Here is a 19,231-nt window from a genome sequence, read left to right as displayed (position 1 = left end):
CCGCTAGAGAGGCCGTTCCGGCGGGCCCCGGGGCATGCCGGGATGGGGCCGCCTCTCGCTGACCTCCGCCGAGCCGCCATGGCAGCGTCGCCGGTCCTTATCCTGCTCCTCGTCTTGCTGCTGGAGGAGATGGCGGCAGGAGGCGGCGCGGCGCCAGCCTGGGACGCGGCCGGTTACGTGCTCTACTGTCCCTGCATGGGTGAGGCCCTCCCGGCGCGGCGGGGCCGGCGCGGAGCCCCCGGCGGAGCCCCCAGGGGAGGCCCCGGGAGATGCCCCGTCTGAGCCCCGCTCTCGCCTCTGCTGCAGGCCGGTTCGGGAACCAGGCCGAGCACTTCCTGGGAGCCCTGGCCTTCGCCCGCGCCCTCAACCGGACCCTGGCCGTGCCGCCGTGGATCGAGTACCGCCACCACCGCCCGCCCTACACCAACGTGAGCCCGCGGGGGCCGGGCGGGCAGCGGGGGCAGCGGGGAGGGGGCGGTGCGCAGGGCGGCGGCCCCCGCCCGGGGTGAGCCGCGGGAGGCCGGGCGGCGCGGGGGCAGTGTGCCGCTGCCCGTGAGTGAGGCGGGCCTGTCCTCCCCAGCTGCACGTACCCTACACCGAGCACTTCAGGCTGGAGCCGCTGCTGCGATACCACCGTGTTATCAGCTTGGAGGACTTCATGGAAAAGCTGGCGCCCCTTCACTGGCCACCTGGCAAGCGAGTGGCCTACTGCTTCGAAGCGGCAGCTCAGAGGAGTGCTGACAAAAGTACCTGTCCCATGAAGGTGAGTTCCTCCTGCGTCCCCGCCGGCACAGCTGAGTTCTGCTGCTGTTCCTGAAGGGAATGACTGCCTCACTCGGGTTGCAGCCTTCCTTTCAGTGCGTCGTGGTGTGGCATGCTGTACCTTCATGCTCAGCTTGGTCAGCAGGTGCGTGGGGCTCAGGAATATGGTCTGCGTAAGTGAGTTCTATCACTTTGGACTTGATTGTGACCATAAGGAGAACGGGTCTGTAGCTTATCTCCTCCTGGTCTCTGCCAGTTTCCCATCTGTGGTATAGTTGCCCGCTGGTTTTAAAGCAACTTCTTTTAATTACAAGTCTGAGAGCTGTGGCATTCCTGTTCTTTTAATATGGCCTGTGCTTTAGATCTTTTTTTAGTTTTTTTCATTCTCTCCTTCCTGTGGAGCTGATATATGGCAAACAGGCTGTTGTATTTGGCCTGCTTTCCTCCAGTAACAGAAAAGCTCTTTGGCTTTGCCCTTCAGGATCTTGCTAGGTCAGCCTTTTGGGCTCTGTGTATGTGCTGAATGAACACCTGTCTTTCCTTTGCAGGATGGAAACCCATTTGGTCCCTTCTGGGATCAGTTTCAAGTGAATTTTGATAAGTCTGAACTCTTCAAGGGAATTTCCTTCAGTTCTGCATACAAGGACCATTGGATCCAAAGGTAGCAAGAAGGTGGAACAGTGCTGGCACGCCACTGTAGGCATTTCAAGTAACTTGTAAAAACAGTTGTGCTAGTCACTGTGTAAAGCTTTTGCCTTTTGGGGGAGAGATATTGAAGTGGTTAATTAGCAATATAATTAAAAATCTTAGTGCTTTTACCATTAAATATTTGCTGAGCATGCTCTTCCTGTGAGTGTTATTAGGTGTGAACTCTCTAACGCTGATTTCTGAGCCAGTAATACCTAGCTACAGTATTTACTGATTACACATGTAATTATTCTTCAAAAAGAACTTGGTTCTCAGTTGCTGATCATGAACTGTATTTTACTGGTTACCTCGTTTTCAGAGCTACAGGTGGTATCAGTAAGTTTGGGTGACAGAATTGCTCTCATCTGGGGTGAAAATATAAGCTGTCATTGCTTGGTGGCTCATCACTGCATGTGAGATTCTTACCTTTTTGTCTGTTAAATAAAAGGTCTGAGGTAAAGTGCAGCACCTGCATTTTCTTCAGTGTTGCATTCAGATGGGAAAATGGTTAAAATTTATCCAAATTTAGAGCAATAGATGCTGTATATTTCAGGTTGTTCATAGTTTCTGTTTTAACCTTCACAGTAGTCTTTGGGCAAGATGACACATGCAAGGTTATGTCATGTTTCAGACTGGTGGTTTTATTTCTTTCCTTAGGTTTTCACCCTCTGAGCACCCTGTACTCGCCTTACCTGGAGCTCCAGCCCAATTTCCAGTCTTAGAGGAACACCGGCCCCTCCAGAAATACATGGTGTGGTCTGATGAAATGGTGAAGAAAGGAGAGGCCTATATTCATTCTCTGCTGGTCAGGCCCTATGTAGGAATTCACCTGAGGATCGGCTCAGACTGGGTAGGGTTCCCATGCGGGACTGGTTGTTGTGGTCTGTACAGTTGCTATAGACTGGTGGCTAATGCTCTGTGGAAGAAGCTGCCCAAAGAGGAGCTGTGCTTCTGGGGTGGCAGCCTGAGCCCTTAGCAGTGCTGTTGGGATTCCCCTTTCAATCAGGCTGACGCTGCTGGCAGATGTGGCGGACGTGACAGTGTTTTCTCCCACTTGCAATTCAAAAGTGATATTTTCTTTCCTTCTCCCAATAGAAAAACGCCTGCAATATGTTAAAGGATGGGACAGCCGGGCCACACTTCATGGCTTCACCTCAGTGCGTGGGCTATGACCAAAGCGCTGCAGTCCCTCTTACCATGGACATGTGCCTGCCAGACCTCAAAGAGATCAAGCGTGCTCTCAAGCTCTGGGTGAAAAAGACAGAAGCTAAATCTGTTTATATCGCTACTGATTCTGAGCCCTACACAACGGAAATACAGCAGTTTTTACAAGAAAAGGTAAGTATTTTAGAAACCTGTTCAGGTAGGAGAGCTTTCATAAAAACATTCCTTGGATTTTGGTCTGATGCTGCCACCCACAGCAGGCAGGCAGTTGTGTAATATGCTATTCACAGAAATATTGGCATCTCAAAGTGGTTTTTCTCATAGCAATTAAAATTATACTGTAAAACTCTTCCTTTCCCAGAGGTTGAAGAGCATTATTCTGCATGGTAGTTAATTTTGCCTTGAAAAAGACCTCAATTAAATAAATCCAAGTGATTTGCAAAATTTTTGACATTTATCTATTCATAAATGAGTTAAAGGGCAACTTAAGATGGAATCCACTCTCTTTTTGTTGTATATTTCCATTTCTAATATTATGCCAAGACATTTGGATTGTAATAATAGATGACTGGATTCATCTGCTTTCCTCATTTCTCTGCAGATCAAGGTTGTAAGCTTGCAGCCAGAAGTGCCTCAGATTGATTTGTACATCCTCGGTCAGTCTGATCATTTTATTGGAAACTGTGTCTCTTCGTTTACTGCCTTTGTGAAAAGAGAGCGCGATGTGCATGGAAGACCCTCTTCATTTTTTGGTATGGACCACCCACCGAGATTACGGGATGAATTCTGACCAGAAGAGGAACAGGCTCCATGGTTCTCAGGCCTCTGAGCTTGGTACCGTGCTAAGGGACCACTCGGCACTGTGTTCTGCATGCAGAACACACTGCCAGGCTGCCACAGGCCTGCTTCAGCCCTGTGATACTCCTCACAATGGCTTCTAGACTGTTTTGTCTGTCTTCTCCTATATTTTCAGTGTGAGGTCAGGCAGAAAAGAAATTTTAAATCATATAGTTTATGGAAAAACTATAAACTATGTACAGTTTTTTAGATGTAGTTTATATAGCTCTCCATTCTCACTGTTTGGGGTTTGCCAGCTATCATGATGAAGCAGCTGCTCAGGTGTCCTCTTCTTCATATTTTTTTTCCCGTTAAATCTTAAATTTTACTTGGAGAAGTTGTGAAACTTCTTGTCCAAAACTGACCATAAGTTCTCTTTAAGTGCAGAGTATTTTCAGGCATATTGCGGTCCCTGGAAAGAAAGTGCAAAGTAGAGCTCTGGACTGGAAATTACCTCTGGGTTTTATCAGGTGCCACTGTTGCCTTACTAGACCTATGTCACCTCAGTGCCTCAGTTTCCATTTCTATGTCAAAAGACATTTCATACCTGCTCTTCAGCAGTGCTTTGGGGCACCTGGATCTCTTCAGCGGCACTAGAGAAGTGCAGCAGGGGCATGTTTTAATGTGCTGCCTTTTCAGCCTGTCTTTGTGTTGAACTGAGGAGAAGGCGTTTGCGGGAACACAGGCAGGAGATCTTTCATAGCCAGTTGAGAGTTGGAGATTTAGGGCTTGTAGCTTTGTAGCTGTTGATGTCAGGTGGAGGTCTGTGGTCGGAGTGAAACTGGTTTTGAGCTAAGACTTCTAAAGTAGCTGTAGTGGGGTTGGTGTATGTTGTACCTAGGTCTATGGTAATGGCTTCTGTTTTCTTACTATATTTTGTAAAAAAACCCCTCTGACAACACAACTCTTGTCTGCAGGAGTAGTTCCCTGTGGAAATTGGTCGCTGATGGTGAAACAGCAGCCCAAACCCCTTTGTTTGGCCCAGTGCAGTTTAGTGCTGGTAACACCAATAATCTTGATGTGAGACTCAGCTTGGCTGATGCCTTCTGGTACTCCTGTGATGTTCTTTTTCTTTTATCCAAAGACTGAGTACAGAACTTGCTGTTGCTTTTTTAAAAATGCCACTGAATTGAGTCAGTGGTACCGGGACTGGCTGCCTCTAGTGTGCTACTGTGGTCTCAACGGTGCTGTCGTGGAGCGTTTACAGGGGTTTAACTCTAAATGTCTTTTTAGTGGTGGGATTTTTCCTTCTTGAAAATGTTCCTCAGTTTTGAAGGCTCAAGGGAGTGACCAAAAGAAGGCTGAACTAGCAGGTCCCCAAGTGTCAGGATGGCAGAGGCTCTCATCTCTTGTTTCCCTTGGTGCTGGCTTCCAGAAACTGGGGAACTGGGTGGTTGCAGGGCCTGGGGCAGCTGGGTGCCTGGAAACCTGCACACTCCTGGGTGTTTCACATGGCTTCGTCTTGGATGGTGCCATCGGGGCTCCTTGCCGCAGGGCAGGGCAAGGGCAGCCTTTCCGCATAGTGTTGGGAAAACAATGTATTGAAACGGTTGTGTGTTTGGTTTTTGTTTTTTTTTTTTTTTAACGTATTTCTTGTAATAATAAAACCTCGATTTTATATTCACGGGTGTGGCACCGCCATTCCTTCCTCTGCCGCGGGCTGCGGTGAAGCGGGCACGGCTCCGGCCCTTAAGGCGGCCCGGCCGGGTGGGGCCCAGCCCGGCGCTCGCGGCTGCGGCAAGAACCGGGAATGGTTCGCGAGGCACCGGGGCCGCCGGGGGGCGGTGGCCCCTTTGTCCTGGCTCCATCCGGGCCCGGCGGGAGGCGGCGCCACCGGGGCCGGTAGCTACGGAAGTGGCGGGCGTGGGGGCGGGCGCGCGCGTTGCTAAGGAAGTGCGTCACGCCCGGGGGGCGGGGCCGTCTCGCCGCTTCCGGTGCCGCGGGAGGAGGCGGCCGCGCGGCTCCATGGTGACGGCGCAGGTGAGTCCGGCCCGGCCCGGCCGTGTGCGGCCCCCGCCGGCCCCGCCACCCGCGCCTGTGCGCCGGGGCCGCCCCGGGAGCTCCCACGGGCCGGCGCTCACGCAGGGGCACCCGCCCCAGGGCCGCCCCGGTGCGGCGCGGGGTGACAGCCCGGGGAGTCGCTGCCCGTGAGGCCGCCTCCATTTGCACGCGTGGGCCCAGCCGCGCCTGGGGGGTGTCGGCCGGGAGAGCGAGCGGGGGAGGCGGGCTTCGGCCGCCGCCTGTAGCGAGGCCGCGGGCGGGTGGCCCCGTTCGGGCGGGTGGCCCCCCGTCCCCACTCCCCCATCGGGCCGCGTGTCCGGCTGCCTCCGGAACCCTTTCCCCGCTGCGCCCGCTGTCGCAGCAGCGAGGGCGGTGGGTGATGCTCGGGTGACCCTGTAACCAGAAATTAAGTCGGGTTCCCGGCTGGAGTTGGGGTCCCGTACTCACGTGCCACCTCCCCGGGCAGGGGACACCCGTGGGGTGCCGTGCTGGAGGTGACCACAGACACTAAGTGACATCAGGGCACATGCTTTGGGGGTGTCCGGTCTGCCAGGCATTCAGCAGGGAGGTGAGAGGAGAACGACAACAACAGGGGCAGTCGGCTTATGAAGGAGGGAAGACACAAGCAATTAAGCCAAGACATTATGAATCCACAAATATTTGAAAGATTTAAATTGAAAGAAAGCAATGGAATTTTTTGAGTGGTACCCAGCAATCTGCAGAGAGATGCGAGGGAAGAGTTTAGGTAGTGTACCAAGAAAATCTTTCTGACATCTTTAATCTTAAGGCAGGAAGCGGAGAAGCCTCGGGGCAGGTGGGATAAGGGGATAGGTAGGCGGTGGGATGTGGTGTTTCTTGGGCACGGCTGGCTGAGCCGTCAGGTCCCAACTCCTGAAAGTTTCTGACGAGCAGCGGTTACCTTAGCTTACCTTCAGATTGTGGCATTGCTTATTTTCTCAGGCACAACCTTGTGTTGACTGAAATAAACAGCAATGCTTCCATTTCCACCCACCCTCCCCTCTTGGTCATCTGGAGCACATCTTCAAATGCATTCATCTTAGCCTTGACCTTGACTCTTAGGGACCAGGCCCGGGTCACTTTAGGCTGAGCTAATTCCATGAACAAAGTCCACCTGCCCATAGCAGAAGAGCAGACAGTACGGCGGCCTTCCCCGCTCTGCTGGCTGTCCTGGGCAGCTCAAACATTGCCGTGGAGTTTCTGGGGAATACAAACACTGCCCACTAATTGGTTTTATTTTCAGTTTCACACTTGGGTAAATCTGAGAAGAAACATCATTTGTTATGCTTCCAGTAAACTTCACAGCAGTAGCTAAAATAATTGGAGATGATTCGTGATAGGTTGTTACAAAAATAGCCCAAATCAGGGGTGAAGTAAGTTATTTGTGACTATAAAAAGAGACTTGCAAGTGAAATAGGGAAAGGTGTCAAAAGGTTTCCAAGCTCATGTTGATGAGATACACCCAGAGGAACAGCAAATATGCAACATAATTTTTGTTCAGTGTTTACCTCTGCCAAAGCTGTTGCAGAGCAGACATGCTGGGTATTTCACTGCTAACTTCCTGATGACCATATGGATGCCTATGTGTACTCTTGTGAAAAAATAGTCTATGTGAAGACTAACTTAATTCTGATCATTTAAAGTTAGTCACAGTTGCTTTCAAAAATGGCACTTCTTATCAAAGTATTTTGGATATCAATTATATAAAATGAATCAAGGCTCTCTTTTTCAGAATTTATGTCTAATTTGAGTATTTGTCAATGTGAACATTCACCATAATAAATGAAGCTGCAGTTGTGATGTGAAATAAGTATGCTGACAAATGAAGCAGCAGTTGTTTTGTGAACTTGTCCAAAAAATTCAGTGGTTAACTTGAACTATAGGAACATGTCTGGTAGATATGGACAGAGGAGCGTGTATTGTATATACAGCTATTCATGATGAGTAGAGGGAGAGTTGCTTTTTGTGATTCTGCAATACTTGTCCCCATTCACATATTCTTTCTCTGTTAGTACTCTAGAAGAGGTGTTCCTTGTGGGTCAGACAGTAAGGTCATCTTTATTCGGCATTGTTAATTAAGAGGGAAAATTTTTATTCAGTTGCGAACCAAAATTCCTGTAGTAGTTTGAATTCACTGTGCAGGTTGTGAAGTGCTTCTTCTGGATGATTGTCTAGTTTGGTCAATCCAACCCACATTCCTCATCTTCCTCTTGGCAGCTACCATGCACTTTCACGAGAATTGTGAGGAGCAAGGATTCTCCCCTCACAACCAAAGGAATTCTGAAGGCCATATTGAGGTTTCCATGCAGTTCTTAAACATGTTTATTTGTTACTCTTGTGTTATTCTTTGTAGTGCAGATTGACAGTCTGGATATTGGGCTAGAAATATGGTGCCTTCCTCAGTCCTCTAGCTCTGTTCCTGAAGTTCTCTGTCACCTTGTTTGAGAAGCTCTCCTGAGACATGCAATTACTGAGTGAAAAACAATCAAGACAAGATGCATGGGTTGCTGTCGATCCAGCTGGTAGTGGAACAGTGAGAATGTCCTGAGAAGGCCAGACTTGAACATGTGCCACCGCTACCTGGGGTTCCCAGTGTGTAATAGTTTTACATTTATTTCCAGTTGGCAGAAGGATCTCGGAGCTCTTCCTGAAAGGTAATTTTGGAAAAAAAGCATATTAGAAATCACACGGCATTGCACAAGCTGTGCTGCTCAGATCTTCCATGTAAGGCTGTCGCTTTAGCAGTAACAGAGTCTTTTTGTTCTGTTGTAAATGGCAGCTCATTGTGCTAATGACTGTGGGATGCAACAGCCTGTTTCTTCCTCTCTACCCAGTCATGAAGGATTCGGATCTGTGAACTGGGTTTATGCAATGTGAGTTAAGACTAATGCTGAATCTTGTAAACCTAATTCAGCTGGAACGCCAGCGCAGGAGCTATTTCAGTGGGTTACTGTGCTTGGGCAGATCTGGCTTTTGTGGGAAATCCCAGTAAAAGTATATTGCCAAAAGAAAAAATAATAGCATAGATCTGCGTGAACTGTTGTGCTTGAAATAGCTAAAGCAAGTACAGTTGTCTTCAGTTTCCCGAGAAAAATGGATGCGTAGTTCCAGCTGAGGAAGACACTCAAGCTGGTTTGCAGGATCCTTTTGCGGAGGGCAGTCACATTATAGGAAGAGGAGGGTGGGCTCGAAAGACTCATTGCTTTTATGAAATTTTTATAAGTGATATGAAAGGAGCTTAAACTCATCTTCAAAAGCCTGAGAAGGGCAAATCCTGGCAGGTGTCCACTTCACACCCTGATGTCCCCTGGTTGCTTAAGCATTAGATGAAGCATAATGCAGATTACTCCAACCTTATAGCTCTCCCTTCTGCTCCCTGCTGAGTGCAAGTCGGAATGCTGCTCTCTGTGTGAAGTGTATTGATGATACTTGTGCAAAAAATACAAACTCAAGATCAACATTGACCAGGAAGTTTGGAAGTGGAACAGAAAGATGAGGAGTTCTGGGGCTGCCTGGTACACAACAGTGGCTGTCCAGCATTGGCGGGGAGTGGCTGTGCTTTGCCTGGACCCCCCTGGGCAAGCGCAGGGCCAAAAGTGACTGTCAGTGTTGGAGTGTGACAGGCCTGAATTTACGAGGCTGCAGCAGTGCCCTTGGCAGGGGACAACACAGGCATCCTGTGGCTGCATGCACCCTCGCCTCGCTGCAGTTAGGTGGTGGAAATACTCCTCTTCGTGGCCCACTGATTTCAGACCCCACCTCACTGGGGTAATTCACTCCCCTTGCTGGTTTGTTTTACCATATTTGCAGGCATTCGAAGACTGTGCTGCATTTGGCTGCTTTAATGATTCCCTTTGTAGTGAGCTAGATTGCAAGACAGGCTGAAAACGTTTTTGTAACACTTATTTTCACTTGATTCTTGACCAAAAGGAAAGGTAACGTCAGTTTTCCCAAGTGTTGAAATGCAGGTTATCCAGGGGATGTGATGCCTGAAAATGGACAAACTATTTTATGATTTTGTCATGAATCCTTGCAGCTGCTGCACCCCAATTAAGACCTGTTTTTCTGCAAGCAGGCTTCTAGAAAGTGACTTCAAAAGTGTAAGGCACAAGAGGAGAGAAACATTTGGGCAGTATTCCAGGGATCTGCTGTCATTTAAGAAAACCCAGGCATAAGTCTTAAACCTTCTGTGGCAGAATGGTCCTGATGACACAGCACATCACATGAGAGGGGATTGTAATATAAATGTCTCAAAAATATGAGGTTTTGTCAATACCTAGGAGGCGTAAGAAGAGGCAACTCTGAAAATGCTTTATTTATAATTCTCTCTTGAATTTTGGTAGGTAGGTGCAGCGCTTAAAGCACCTGACTGATTCCTTTTCAAGTCTGAGAGCAAGTCTGTACTAGATTTTCAAAGTATGAGATTTAAACCAGAAAGCCTGACTACAAAGAAGATCAATGGAAAAGTATCATATTATTTTTAGAAATACTTTAAAAGGCATGATGATTCTTCTAAGGGTCAAGAAGAGGATCTCTGCCAACTGTGAAGGTGTGATTTGATTAAGATTTTTTGCAGCAGAGCTCGTAGAAATGATACCATTTGAGGGACAGGCTTTGGTAAAATAATCCTGTCTCAGTTCAGGCTTTTATGAAGTGTTCATGTTGTACATTACTTATATTCTTCAAAATCCCTCGTAGCTTAATGAATATGAAATGCTGCTTGAATAGATGAGTTGAATCTTTGGCTTTGTGGAAAATTGTCACCGGCTGAAAACTGCCTTCACATTTTCCTCCTCTGTTTCCTTTTCAGGTTTCTAGCACGGGATCATCCGTCGATCAGATCACGCCAGCCACAGACCTGCTGTCATGTCTAAATTAAAGAGCTCCGAGTCTGTTAGGGTGGTGGTACGATGCCGGCCAATGAATAGCAAAGAGAAGACAGCTTCATATGAAAAGGTCGTTAACGTGGATGTCAAGTTAGGGCAGGTCTCAGTGAAGAATCCGCGGGGAACATCTCATGAACTGCCTAAAACTTTCACCTTTGATGCTGTGTATGACTGGAATTCCAAACAGGTTGAACTCTATGATGAGACCTTCAGACCTCTCGTGGACTCTGTTCTGCAAGGGTTTAATGGGACAATCTTTGCCTATGGGCAGACTGGGACAGGGAAAACGTATACGATGGAAGGGGTGCGTGGTGATCCTGAAAAAAGAGGGGTCATCCCCAATTCATTCGATCACATCTTCACTCACATCTCTCGATCTCAAAATCAGCAATACCTTGTTAGAGCATCTTATTTGGAAATATACCAAGAAGAAATCAGAGACTTGTTATCAAAGGATCAATCCAAGCGGCTGGAGTTAAAGGAGAGACCAGATACAGGTGTCTATGTTAAGGATTTGTCCTCCTTTGTTACGAAAAGCGTCAAAGAGATAGAGCATGTCATGAATGTGGGAAACCAAAATCGCTCCGTTGGTGCCACTAACATGAACGAACACAGCTCACGATCTCATGCCATTTTTGTGATCACTATCGAATGCAGCGAGTTGGGACTTGATGGCGAGAATCACATCCGTGTTGGGAAACTCAACCTGGTAGACCTTGCAGGCAGCGAGCGGCAAGCTAAGACTGGAGCACAGGGGGAAAGGTTAAAGGAAGCTACTAAAATCAATCTCTCTCTTTCAGCTTTGGGCAACGTTATATCTGCCCTAGTAGATGGCAAAAGCACACACATTCCATACCGGGACTCAAAGCTGACTAGGTTACTTCAAGACTCGTTAGGTGGCAATGCCAAAACTGTGATGGTGGCCAATATAGGCCCTGCCTCGTACAATGTAGAGGAGACTCTGACAACGCTGAGGTATGCCAATCGTGCCAAAAACATCAAGAACAAGCCACGAGTGAATGAGGATCCTAAGGATGCTCTGCTACGAGAATTCCAGGAAGAGATTGCTCGACTCAAGGCACAGTTGGAAAAACGGTCTATTGGCAAAAGAAAGAGGAGGGAAAGGAGGAGAGATGGTGGGGAAGAGGAGGAGGACACTGAAGAGGGCGAGGATGAAGGAGATGACAAAGATGACTATTGGAGGGAGCAACAAGAAAAGCTGGAGATTGAGAAGAAAGCTATAGTTGAGGATCACAGCTTGGTAGCAGAAGAAAAGATGAGACTGCTGAAAGAGAAAGAGAAGAAAATGGAGGACCTGAGACGAGAGAAAGAAGCAACAGAAATGTTGAGTGCTAAAATCAAGGTAGAATTTTTCCTTGTTGTGCTTTTTGAAAGCGGTTTAGGCTGTGGGGAGAATAGAGGGTTTCCCTATTTGGAAAGACATTTCACAAGAAGTTTCCAGGATAGTGATTTGTGTTTAGATTGAAAGATTTTAAAATAAACTGTTTTAAGACAGAAGATGACATTTCCACCATTAATTACATATTTCAATATTCATGAGTTGTTTCATTGTTCTTATGTGCTCATCTTGTAGGATCTTAAGCAATCTGCCCAATAAAGTGTGATGACGCATCTTTTCACAAGCTGTAGCACAAAAAATGCTTCATTCTGTCACAGATCATTAACAAGTACTTTACAGGGGAGCCCGTGTCTTGGTTCTCCAGCTTTGCCACACATTGCAGCAGTGTGTAATTCTGAGCAAGTTACGATTTCATTAATCCCACAGTTTTATAGGAATTTTAAGAAATAGTAATTCTTGTAGCAGCTGACTTGAAAGAGAATTCCCTGAAGAAGTGGTATCTGTATGAGAGAAAGCTGCATTCCGTAGTCACTGAAATAAACTTCTGACCCTGGTTTTTCCTTTCAGGCAATGGAAAGCAAGCTTCTGGTGGGAGGGAAAAACATTGTGGATCACACAAACGAACAGCAGAAAATCCTGGAACAGAAACGACAGGAAATTGCAGAACAGGTACAAGGAAGAACATTTATTGTTTTGTATAAAAAGCCTTGCTGCAGAACTTTTATAAAACATTGTGTCAGGAGAAACTTAGAAAATTTTCCCAGGGTTAACCCTAAAATTGGTTTAATGGCAATAATTTATCTCAAAAGATGGGGGAAGGGTTTGTGTCCTATTTACATTGTATAAAATATGTAAAGAAGGTTTATAATAATTTTCTTTTAGCTATTCACGTTAAAGATTTATGTCATATCTTGACTGGAACTCTCTGTGGGTAAAGAAATAATTGGGAGACCTCAGAGAGTGACAGTTCAGTCATTAGCTTGAGGGAAGGATGTTTACTACATGCTAAAAGTTAATTTTCTGTTATGCATTTTCTGTTGGTGATTCTTCAGTGCAATGATGAATTGATAAAAAGAAAAAAAATTACTAAACCTGAAATTTGATTCTTTAATTGAACTTGAGCACTTATTCACACTATCTGCTTTTAGTAGCAAAATAAGAACAAAGAAGAGTTAATGCTTCTCGTATTTCTAAGGCAAGAGATAGGAAGAGCATGAAGCTAAAGCAAAAGCCCTGGAACCCAGGGAAGTAAAAACGTCCTGAGCATTGGTTTCATTTATGTCAGCCTGGAGGTTGCAATGTAATTGCGGTCTTTAATTGTATGTCACGTCCTTCAGAAACGTCGGGAGCGAGAAATCCAGCAACAGATGGAAAGTCGGGATGAGGAAACACTAGAGCTGAAGGAGACCTATAGTTCTCTTCAGCAAGAGGTGGACATAAAGACCAAAAAGCTCAAAAAGGTAAAAAGAAAAATATTCGATGTCTAGTGAGTTAGGAATAAAATCAACTTTTGTGTGAAAGTGAAAGGAACATTGGCAGGTTATGACTTTGGCACTTACTGTGTGTTCCAGTTGTTTTCCAAGCTGCAAGCTGTGAAGGCAGAAATCCATGATCTCCAAGAAGAGCACATCAAGGAGCGCCAGGAACTGGAACAGACCCAAAATGAACTTACCAGGGAACTCAAGCTAAAGTAAATCCCATCGCTTCATTGCCTGCTGTTAGCTGTAACAGAGGCAGTTTCTTTGGGAGGGGAGCGGAGGGACTGCATTGTTCACACTTGTGGAACAAAATTTAAGCATGAGAAAACTAAAATATTCCTCCTTTTCCAGGGCTGGATTAAGTCATTGGGAGAGGAGCAGTGGAGGAAGTCATCTACTAATTATGTTTCTTGTGTATTTCTCATTTTTGTGGTTGCACGTAGGCACCTGATTATTGAAAATTTTATTCCCTTGGAAGAAAAAAATAAGATCATGAACAGATCATTCTTTGATGAAGAGGAAGACCAGTGGAAACTGCATCCCATAACCCGTCTGGAGTGAGTGTATTTCTAATCTTTTCTTGAGATAGAATTACAGGTCACAGAAAACCCTCTAGCTGTCAAGAACAAGGAACATCAAAAGAGGGATTGAATTGGGGATTTAAACTGGCCCTGTAGTTCGTAGCTTCTTGCTGCACAATAAAATAAAAAAAATATTCCTCTTAGTAGGTTGAATAAAATAGGAATGTACAGTTAGGAGAATTCTTGGAAGACTGGGATTTTTCTTCTAGATGAGCCCAATAGTTATATGTGGAATATATGTAATAGTGCATTCACTACTAAAATAGCAGTAAATTCCTATCATATTTCTTTCTGCTTTAGACTGGAAAGCTCTGAAGAATAATCACTATTATGAAAGCTGTGGCTAGATCCTGCCTCTCTACACAGAAAGTTCTCTACAGCAGGTTTAGAAAGTTGGGTGCAGCTGAGTGTAACTGCAGACTGTATAGTAAAAGCATATAGAAATGCTCCCCTTTGCGCAGGGAGCAGATGATGCAAGATAACTCTGTTATCTGCTTGTCTCTGGCTGTGAGAGCTGTTCCTGCAAATGCAGCCTAGGTAGTTTTTGCTCTCTTGAAACATATTTCTGTGTGGAATTTGCAGATGTTTTAGCTCATAAACTCAAAGAGGAGTTATTGTTTCTGTTGTATAATAGACTGAATATTTTTCTGTAGGAACCAGCAGATGATGAAAAGACCGGTATCTGCTGTAGGATACAAAAGGCCACTGAGCCAACATGCCAGGAAGTCCATGATGATTCGTCCAGAGGCTCGGTACAGGGTAAGCCCCGATGTGGTTACAACCTTCCTGTGTTTACCCTCCTGATCAGGGGAATGTGAATTTCAGAGGATTTGGAGGAGTTCTTCTATGGGATGTAAATTTTTACAGTGTCCTGCATACATTTATAAAGTACTAAAGAATAAGCTTCTGGAGGGAAAGGAAATAATTTGTGTGAAAACATGCAGATTTGCATTCTGCTTTTATTTGTTTCAGGCAGAGAACATTGTACTACTGGAACTTGACATGCCCAGCCGAACAACAAGAGACTATGAAGGTCCAGCCATTGCTCCCAAAGTTCAGGCGGCTCTAGAAGCAGCTCTGCAGGATGAAGATGAGATACAGGTGGATGCTTCAACCTTTGAGAGCACTTCAAATAAAAAATCAAAACCCAGGTGAGTTGGACCTTTAGTAAGCAGACTAGCAGACAGTGGTACAGTTGCTGTTTGTCAGCGCTTCGCATCAGTGAAGTTAATGTGAGCTTGGCTGTAAAGGAGAGAGAGAGAGAGAAAGGAATATAGGGAAGAAAAGAAAGCTGAGACTGATTATAGAGAATAAATCCAGTAAAAAAAAATAATTAGCTTTTTGGAAGATTAATTTTGACAAGTAACAGGTGACATTGTTGGGGTTTTTTGTTTATTTTTTCATTTTTACTTCTTCAGGCCTAAAACTGGAAGGAAATCAGGGGGATCCTCTTCAGCAGGCACCCATAGTTCTCAGCTCTACCCACAGTCCCGAGGGCTGGTTCCAAAGTAAAACCAGCAGTTCCTCTCCAGGGCACCAACAGCCTTTGCCTTCTGAGAGCAGAGACAAGTAAAAACCTGCAGAGAGAACTCCCAGCCAGACTCCAGCCCCTTTCCTCTGGAGGTGGCCTCTTTGCTGTTTAACTGACTTGTGCCAGTCCAGGTGCACTGAGCCACAGGAAGATACGTACTTGCAATTCAGCATTTGGCCTCTGTGGGAACAGATTTTAGTTAGGAAATCAGAAATGCATGAGGTACATTAAAGTGTATTAGAAGCAATGGGAAGCATGGGGATCACCTCACAGCATCACCGTCTCTCCTTCTGCACTAGCCCTTTTGCTGCACTGGGCTTTTTTCTGTTGGGCCATAAGAAGACAGAGTTGAAATTCCTCTCAACAGAACCACCGCTCCAGAGCTCCATAGTGAGAACGAAATGAGGCTAAAAAGCAGAGGATCTGTTCAAACTTGACTAGGTGCATAGTTTTTCCTCTTCCTGCTTGAAAGACTGGCATCATCATTTGGGGTTAAGAAGTTGGTCTGAACAGGCAGGAAGGATGGCAGCGGTCAGCATGTGCACACCAGCAGATAGCTGTGCCTCCCTGTAGAGCTGTAGGACAAAAGAGGGGTCTTGGAAGCAACTTTGTGCTCTCTAAAAAGAAAGGAAGCAGTAGAAACTGAAGTCCTTTCCTTGTTTACAGGCATAAGTAAGAGCTCCTCTAAACCGACCTCCTACAGACCTCACCCCTACCAGCAGGAACCACCTTGTCAAAGAATACCTCTGCATACCAGTGCCAGCTCCACAGCTTTCCTCCTCTCTTTTGCCTCCATCTTTACCCCTGGCATTTGAAACCAGTGTCCGTACAAAGTCTTGAAACTCCGGGGTGGCGTATGGCCATTTTCTCACGTCTCCCCACTGTTCACGAGAAATGTAGCATTGGCTCAAAGCTGTCCTCCTAGCAGGCTGACGGGGCTGACTCTGCTCTCCCCTGTAAGCTGGGTAGAGGGCAGAGCACCGGAATGTGGAGCTGCCTTTGAGTGCACTCTTGTAAGTATGGTCCCTCCCCTTGGTGTCTAAGGAGGTTCAGCGTTTGGCACCTCTTGTGCCTCACCCGTGGAGTTCCACATTCCACGTCAGCAGCTTTCTCTTCGCACCTCCCAGCCCATGCAGAGCCCACTGGGTGTGAAAGCACATGTAACAGAGCCTGGGTAATGGAATCTGGTATTCATTCCAGGGCTTTTACTTTGAAAACAAGGGAGGAAGAACTGCTCTTGACAGTCTCTTTGCAAAGCTGCCCTATGACTAAAGCAGGCTCCTGTAGCACTGCAGGCTGGTGTGGCAGGGTAGAGGGAGGTGGAGCTGTCACACTGAGGACAGAGTAAGGTGTCCCTGTCTAATGTCTCACAGCTCATCTGTAAGTTTTAGTTCACTGTATATTGAGCCTTGGAATGTTACTTTTTCTGGTTGCTGTTGGCTGTCATCCTGTGAATGTTTTTCCATTTCCTCTCCCTCACTGATGACTTCCTCCAAACTGACATGTGTGAGTGTATGAGGACTTGCCTGGTTTTAGAAATGCTCTTGGACTCTGCCTTGTGTGCTCGTTAAGTATCTGCTGAGTGACTTCATCCAGGCTGGAGAACTCCATTCTGTCTGACCCCCATGAGCAGAAGGAACCAAATGCTCAGCACAGCTCACCTCTGCATCTTGCAGGCATGATGCCTCGGTGAGCCAGCTGCCCAAGCGGGCCCGGTTAAACACTAACTCAGCTGCTTTGATTCATGGAGTGCTTTTCTGGACCACAAGATTAATATATATATATACATATATGTGCATATATATATATATTTATATTAGTTCTGGTGGAGGAAAGAGGAGTTTGCTTATAATTGAGAGAGTGGGCATCTGGCAGATTTCTTTCAACCTGATTATGGAAACCTGGCATAATCTTCCTTTTTATAAAGCACTGTTGTACAGAGAGCCTTTTAATTGGCTCTTGTTGCATAATATAATGTCACCTTCTCTTCCCTTTCCTCCCTCTTTCTCTCCAGCACATAATCTTCTGTACTCGGACATTTTAAAAGATGATTGTATGGTGTAAGTGCTCAAGAGAATTGAAATGAAACAAGGCGGGGGGTGGGGTGTCCCAAAACCTGAAATAGCAACAAAATATATAACCTTGTATATGTACATACCTATGTACACATGTTTTATGTGAATAATGCATACACAGACACATTTGTGTCTGCACATGTGCACACTCTTCTTCAGTCACTACTGTTCTGTAGGGAATTCTATATTAAACTCATATGCTGGAAACCCCCTTGTAGCAGGACTGGTACAGTGGAACTCACAGTGCAAACCCAAACTGTTCTCGTTTTAGTGTTGATAAGCTAGCTGGTTAATATGTCAGAAAGGCTTTGCTTTTAATTCTGTAGAAATTCATTAGCAAGGTGAAAAAAATTCAGTAGGGTGGAAAAAGAATAAAACTGCTTATTTAGTCAGTGTATTTAAATTGGAGCTGTGGTTGGAGATTGGGTTAGTGTATTCACGGGCAATCTCAGATTGTTACAGAAGCTTTTAGATTCTCGTTGTGATGGACTTACCCTCAACCAGATACTCGGTGGCACTGACATTAAGATAAAATACATTGTCTTAAGCTGTACAAAACATGCTGAGCTCTGGGTTGAAGTTTTTAAGGAACATTCCTGCCGAGTTTGCCCCTCTGTGGGTGTTATCTGAACCATCTGGGCTTCCTGCAGGTTAACGGCCAAAGACAGGAAATCCAGCCGACTCCTGGAAGAGGCCCTCGGACAGTGTGCGCCGTCACAGTTTCTTCATAGGAATGTTTAACATCCTTCTCGTCTTTGCTCTGATCTGTATAATGGGATCTTTTTTTAAAAAGTGACGTGGAGCAGAAGTCAGGCCTCGGCTCTGGGAGCAAGCACCACATGACACTGAAGCATAGGAATTTAAAGCACTTTCTTAAAATCCTTGACATAGGTCTAGCGCCTTTTTAAAAATACTTGCATGCTGCTTGAATCTTTTAAAATATATACCTCTGTCATAGTATCTCGGGCTACCCTGATGCATTATACAGATCAGATCAGACTTGTGTTTAGTATTTTTTTTAGGTGTACTAAGTCTGCCTTCACTGAACACAGAGCACTTGCCAAGTTTTGGTGAGACACCCATAAACCTGGATCTGTCCCCTCTTCTGTTTGTAATGGTTAATGTGCACCAGGCTTTAAAACAGTTCAGTGTGACTCCTGTGGGTCCACTTCTGCAGTGTTAAATCACGAATTGGAAGAGATAACCTGCAAAAGCCATAATTAGATGCAGAGATGGAACTGAAATGAGAACACTTGTCTCCGCTGCATTTCACCCTGTAGTGGGGGGTTTAACTCTCTGTGGTCCAGGTGCTTACTACCTTCTTCAGTCCCCTTCCTTTTTGAAGAGACGTGCCCAAGGCTTTCCCTGCGGGCACAGCTGTCCATATGAGAACTCTCAGCTCCTTGGAGATCCACCCATCTCCACCTTCTCCTAGGTGATCTGTAGACAAAGAACCTGTCAATAGTTCTGTCCATAGTTTTACAGCTTATATTTATTTGTATCATCTCTTTTGTCTAGGAATGTAAAGTGATCTTAAAATACAACGTGTAATAAAGTCAATAAGATTTATTGCATCTATCAAAACGTGCCTGGTTTTCATTTGTAATTTGTAAGTGATGGCAGCATTCAGTGCCTTCTTCATTTACAAAGCCTTATGTTGTTTTAATTTAGAAAAAAAGAAAATCTACCCACTCTCTGGGCAAGTGAAGGTATTATTTCGCTGTAAAATGCAATTAAGAGTAGGGCCGCCTAACGTCGCGCGATGTCCGGCTCACGGCACCGCGGGGCTGTGAGCGCTCGGGAGCCCGGGCCCGCGCTCCCCGCCAGAGGGAAGCACCGAGGGCGGCGGCG

General features: G+C 46.0%; 2 protein-coding genes across 8 annotated transcripts; both read left to right on the top strand.

Annotated features, from left to right (window-relative positions):
* The first annotated feature begins 14 nt into the window (after positions 1–14).
* On the top strand, positions 15–5,074 carry POFUT1 (protein O-fucosyltransferase 1). The gene is made up of 7 exons (XM_037403408.1): positions 15–199; positions 307–428; positions 581–763; positions 1,311–1,423; positions 2,107–2,299; positions 2,545–2,787; positions 3,215–5,074. Exons 1-7 carry the CDS (start codon positions 43–45, stop codon positions 3,401–3,403), a joined length of 1,200 nt encoding a protein of 399 aa, XP_037259305.1. The 5' UTR covers positions 15–42; the 3' UTR covers positions 3,404–5,074.
* Positions 5,075–5,356: 282 nt separating this feature from the next.
* KIF3B (kinesin family member 3B) lies at positions 5,357–18,964 on the top strand. 7 transcript variants are annotated; one of them, XM_037402428.1, is made up of 11 exons: positions 5,357–5,430; positions 7,823–8,123; positions 9,400–9,404; positions 10,280–11,718; positions 12,283–12,384; positions 13,053–13,175; positions 13,287–13,405; positions 13,637–13,750; positions 14,428–14,533; positions 14,747–14,925; positions 15,193–18,964. In XM_037402428.1, exons 4-11 carry the CDS (start codon positions 10,336–10,338, stop codon positions 15,284–15,286), a joined length of 2,220 nt encoding a protein of 739 aa, XP_037258325.1. In that variant the 5' UTR covers positions 5,357–5,430; positions 7,823–8,123; positions 9,400–9,404; positions 10,280–10,335; the 3' UTR covers positions 15,287–18,964. The 7 variants fall into 7 exon arrangements, with proteins under 7 accessions (XP_037258325.1, XP_037258326.1, XP_037258329.1 ...); XM_037402429.1 differs by lacking the exon at positions 9,400–9,404 and adding an exon at positions 8,249–8,342; XM_037402432.1 differs by lacking the exon at positions 9,400–9,404 and having other exon boundaries at positions 15,972–18,964.
* The last annotated feature ends 267 nt before the right edge of the window (positions 18,965–19,231 follow it).

The sequence above is a fragment of the Falco rusticolus genome, chromosome 10 (assembly GCF_015220075.1).
Source record: "Falco rusticolus isolate bFalRus1 chromosome 10, bFalRus1.pri, whole genome shotgun sequence".
Lineage (NCBI taxonomy): Eukaryota > Metazoa > Chordata > Aves > Falconiformes > Falconidae > Falco > Falco rusticolus.
Note: the sequence above shows the minus strand (reverse complement) of the source record. Positions and strands in the feature narration are given on the sequence as shown.

Excerpts from the sequence above, each read along its gene's own strand:
- POFUT1 (XM_037403408.1), top strand. The coding sequence starts at position 43 with ATGGGGCCGCCTCTCGCTGACCTCCGCCGAGCCGCCATGGCAGCGTCG. Across the intron at positions 1,424-2,106 it reads AAGGACCATTGGATCCAAAG|GTTTTCACCCTCTGAGCACC; the intron begins GTAGCAAGAAGG and ends TTCTTTCCTTAG. Across the intron at positions 2,300-2,544 it reads TGAGGATCGGCTCAGACTGG|AAAAACGCCTGCAATATGTT; the intron begins GTAGGGTTCCCA and ends TTCTCCCAATAG.
- KIF3B (XM_037402426.1), top strand. The coding sequence starts at position 10,336 with ATGTCTAAATTAAAGAGCTCCGAGTCTGTTAGGGTGGTGGTACGATGC. Across the intron at positions 13,751-14,427 it reads CATCCCATAACCCGTCTGGA|GAACCAGCAGATGATGAAAA; the intron begins GTGAGTGTATTT and ends ATTTTTCTGTAG. Across the intron at positions 14,926-15,192 it reads AATAAAAAATCAAAACCCAG|GCCTAAAACTGGAAGGAAAT; the intron begins GTGAGTTGGACC and ends TTACTTCTTCAG.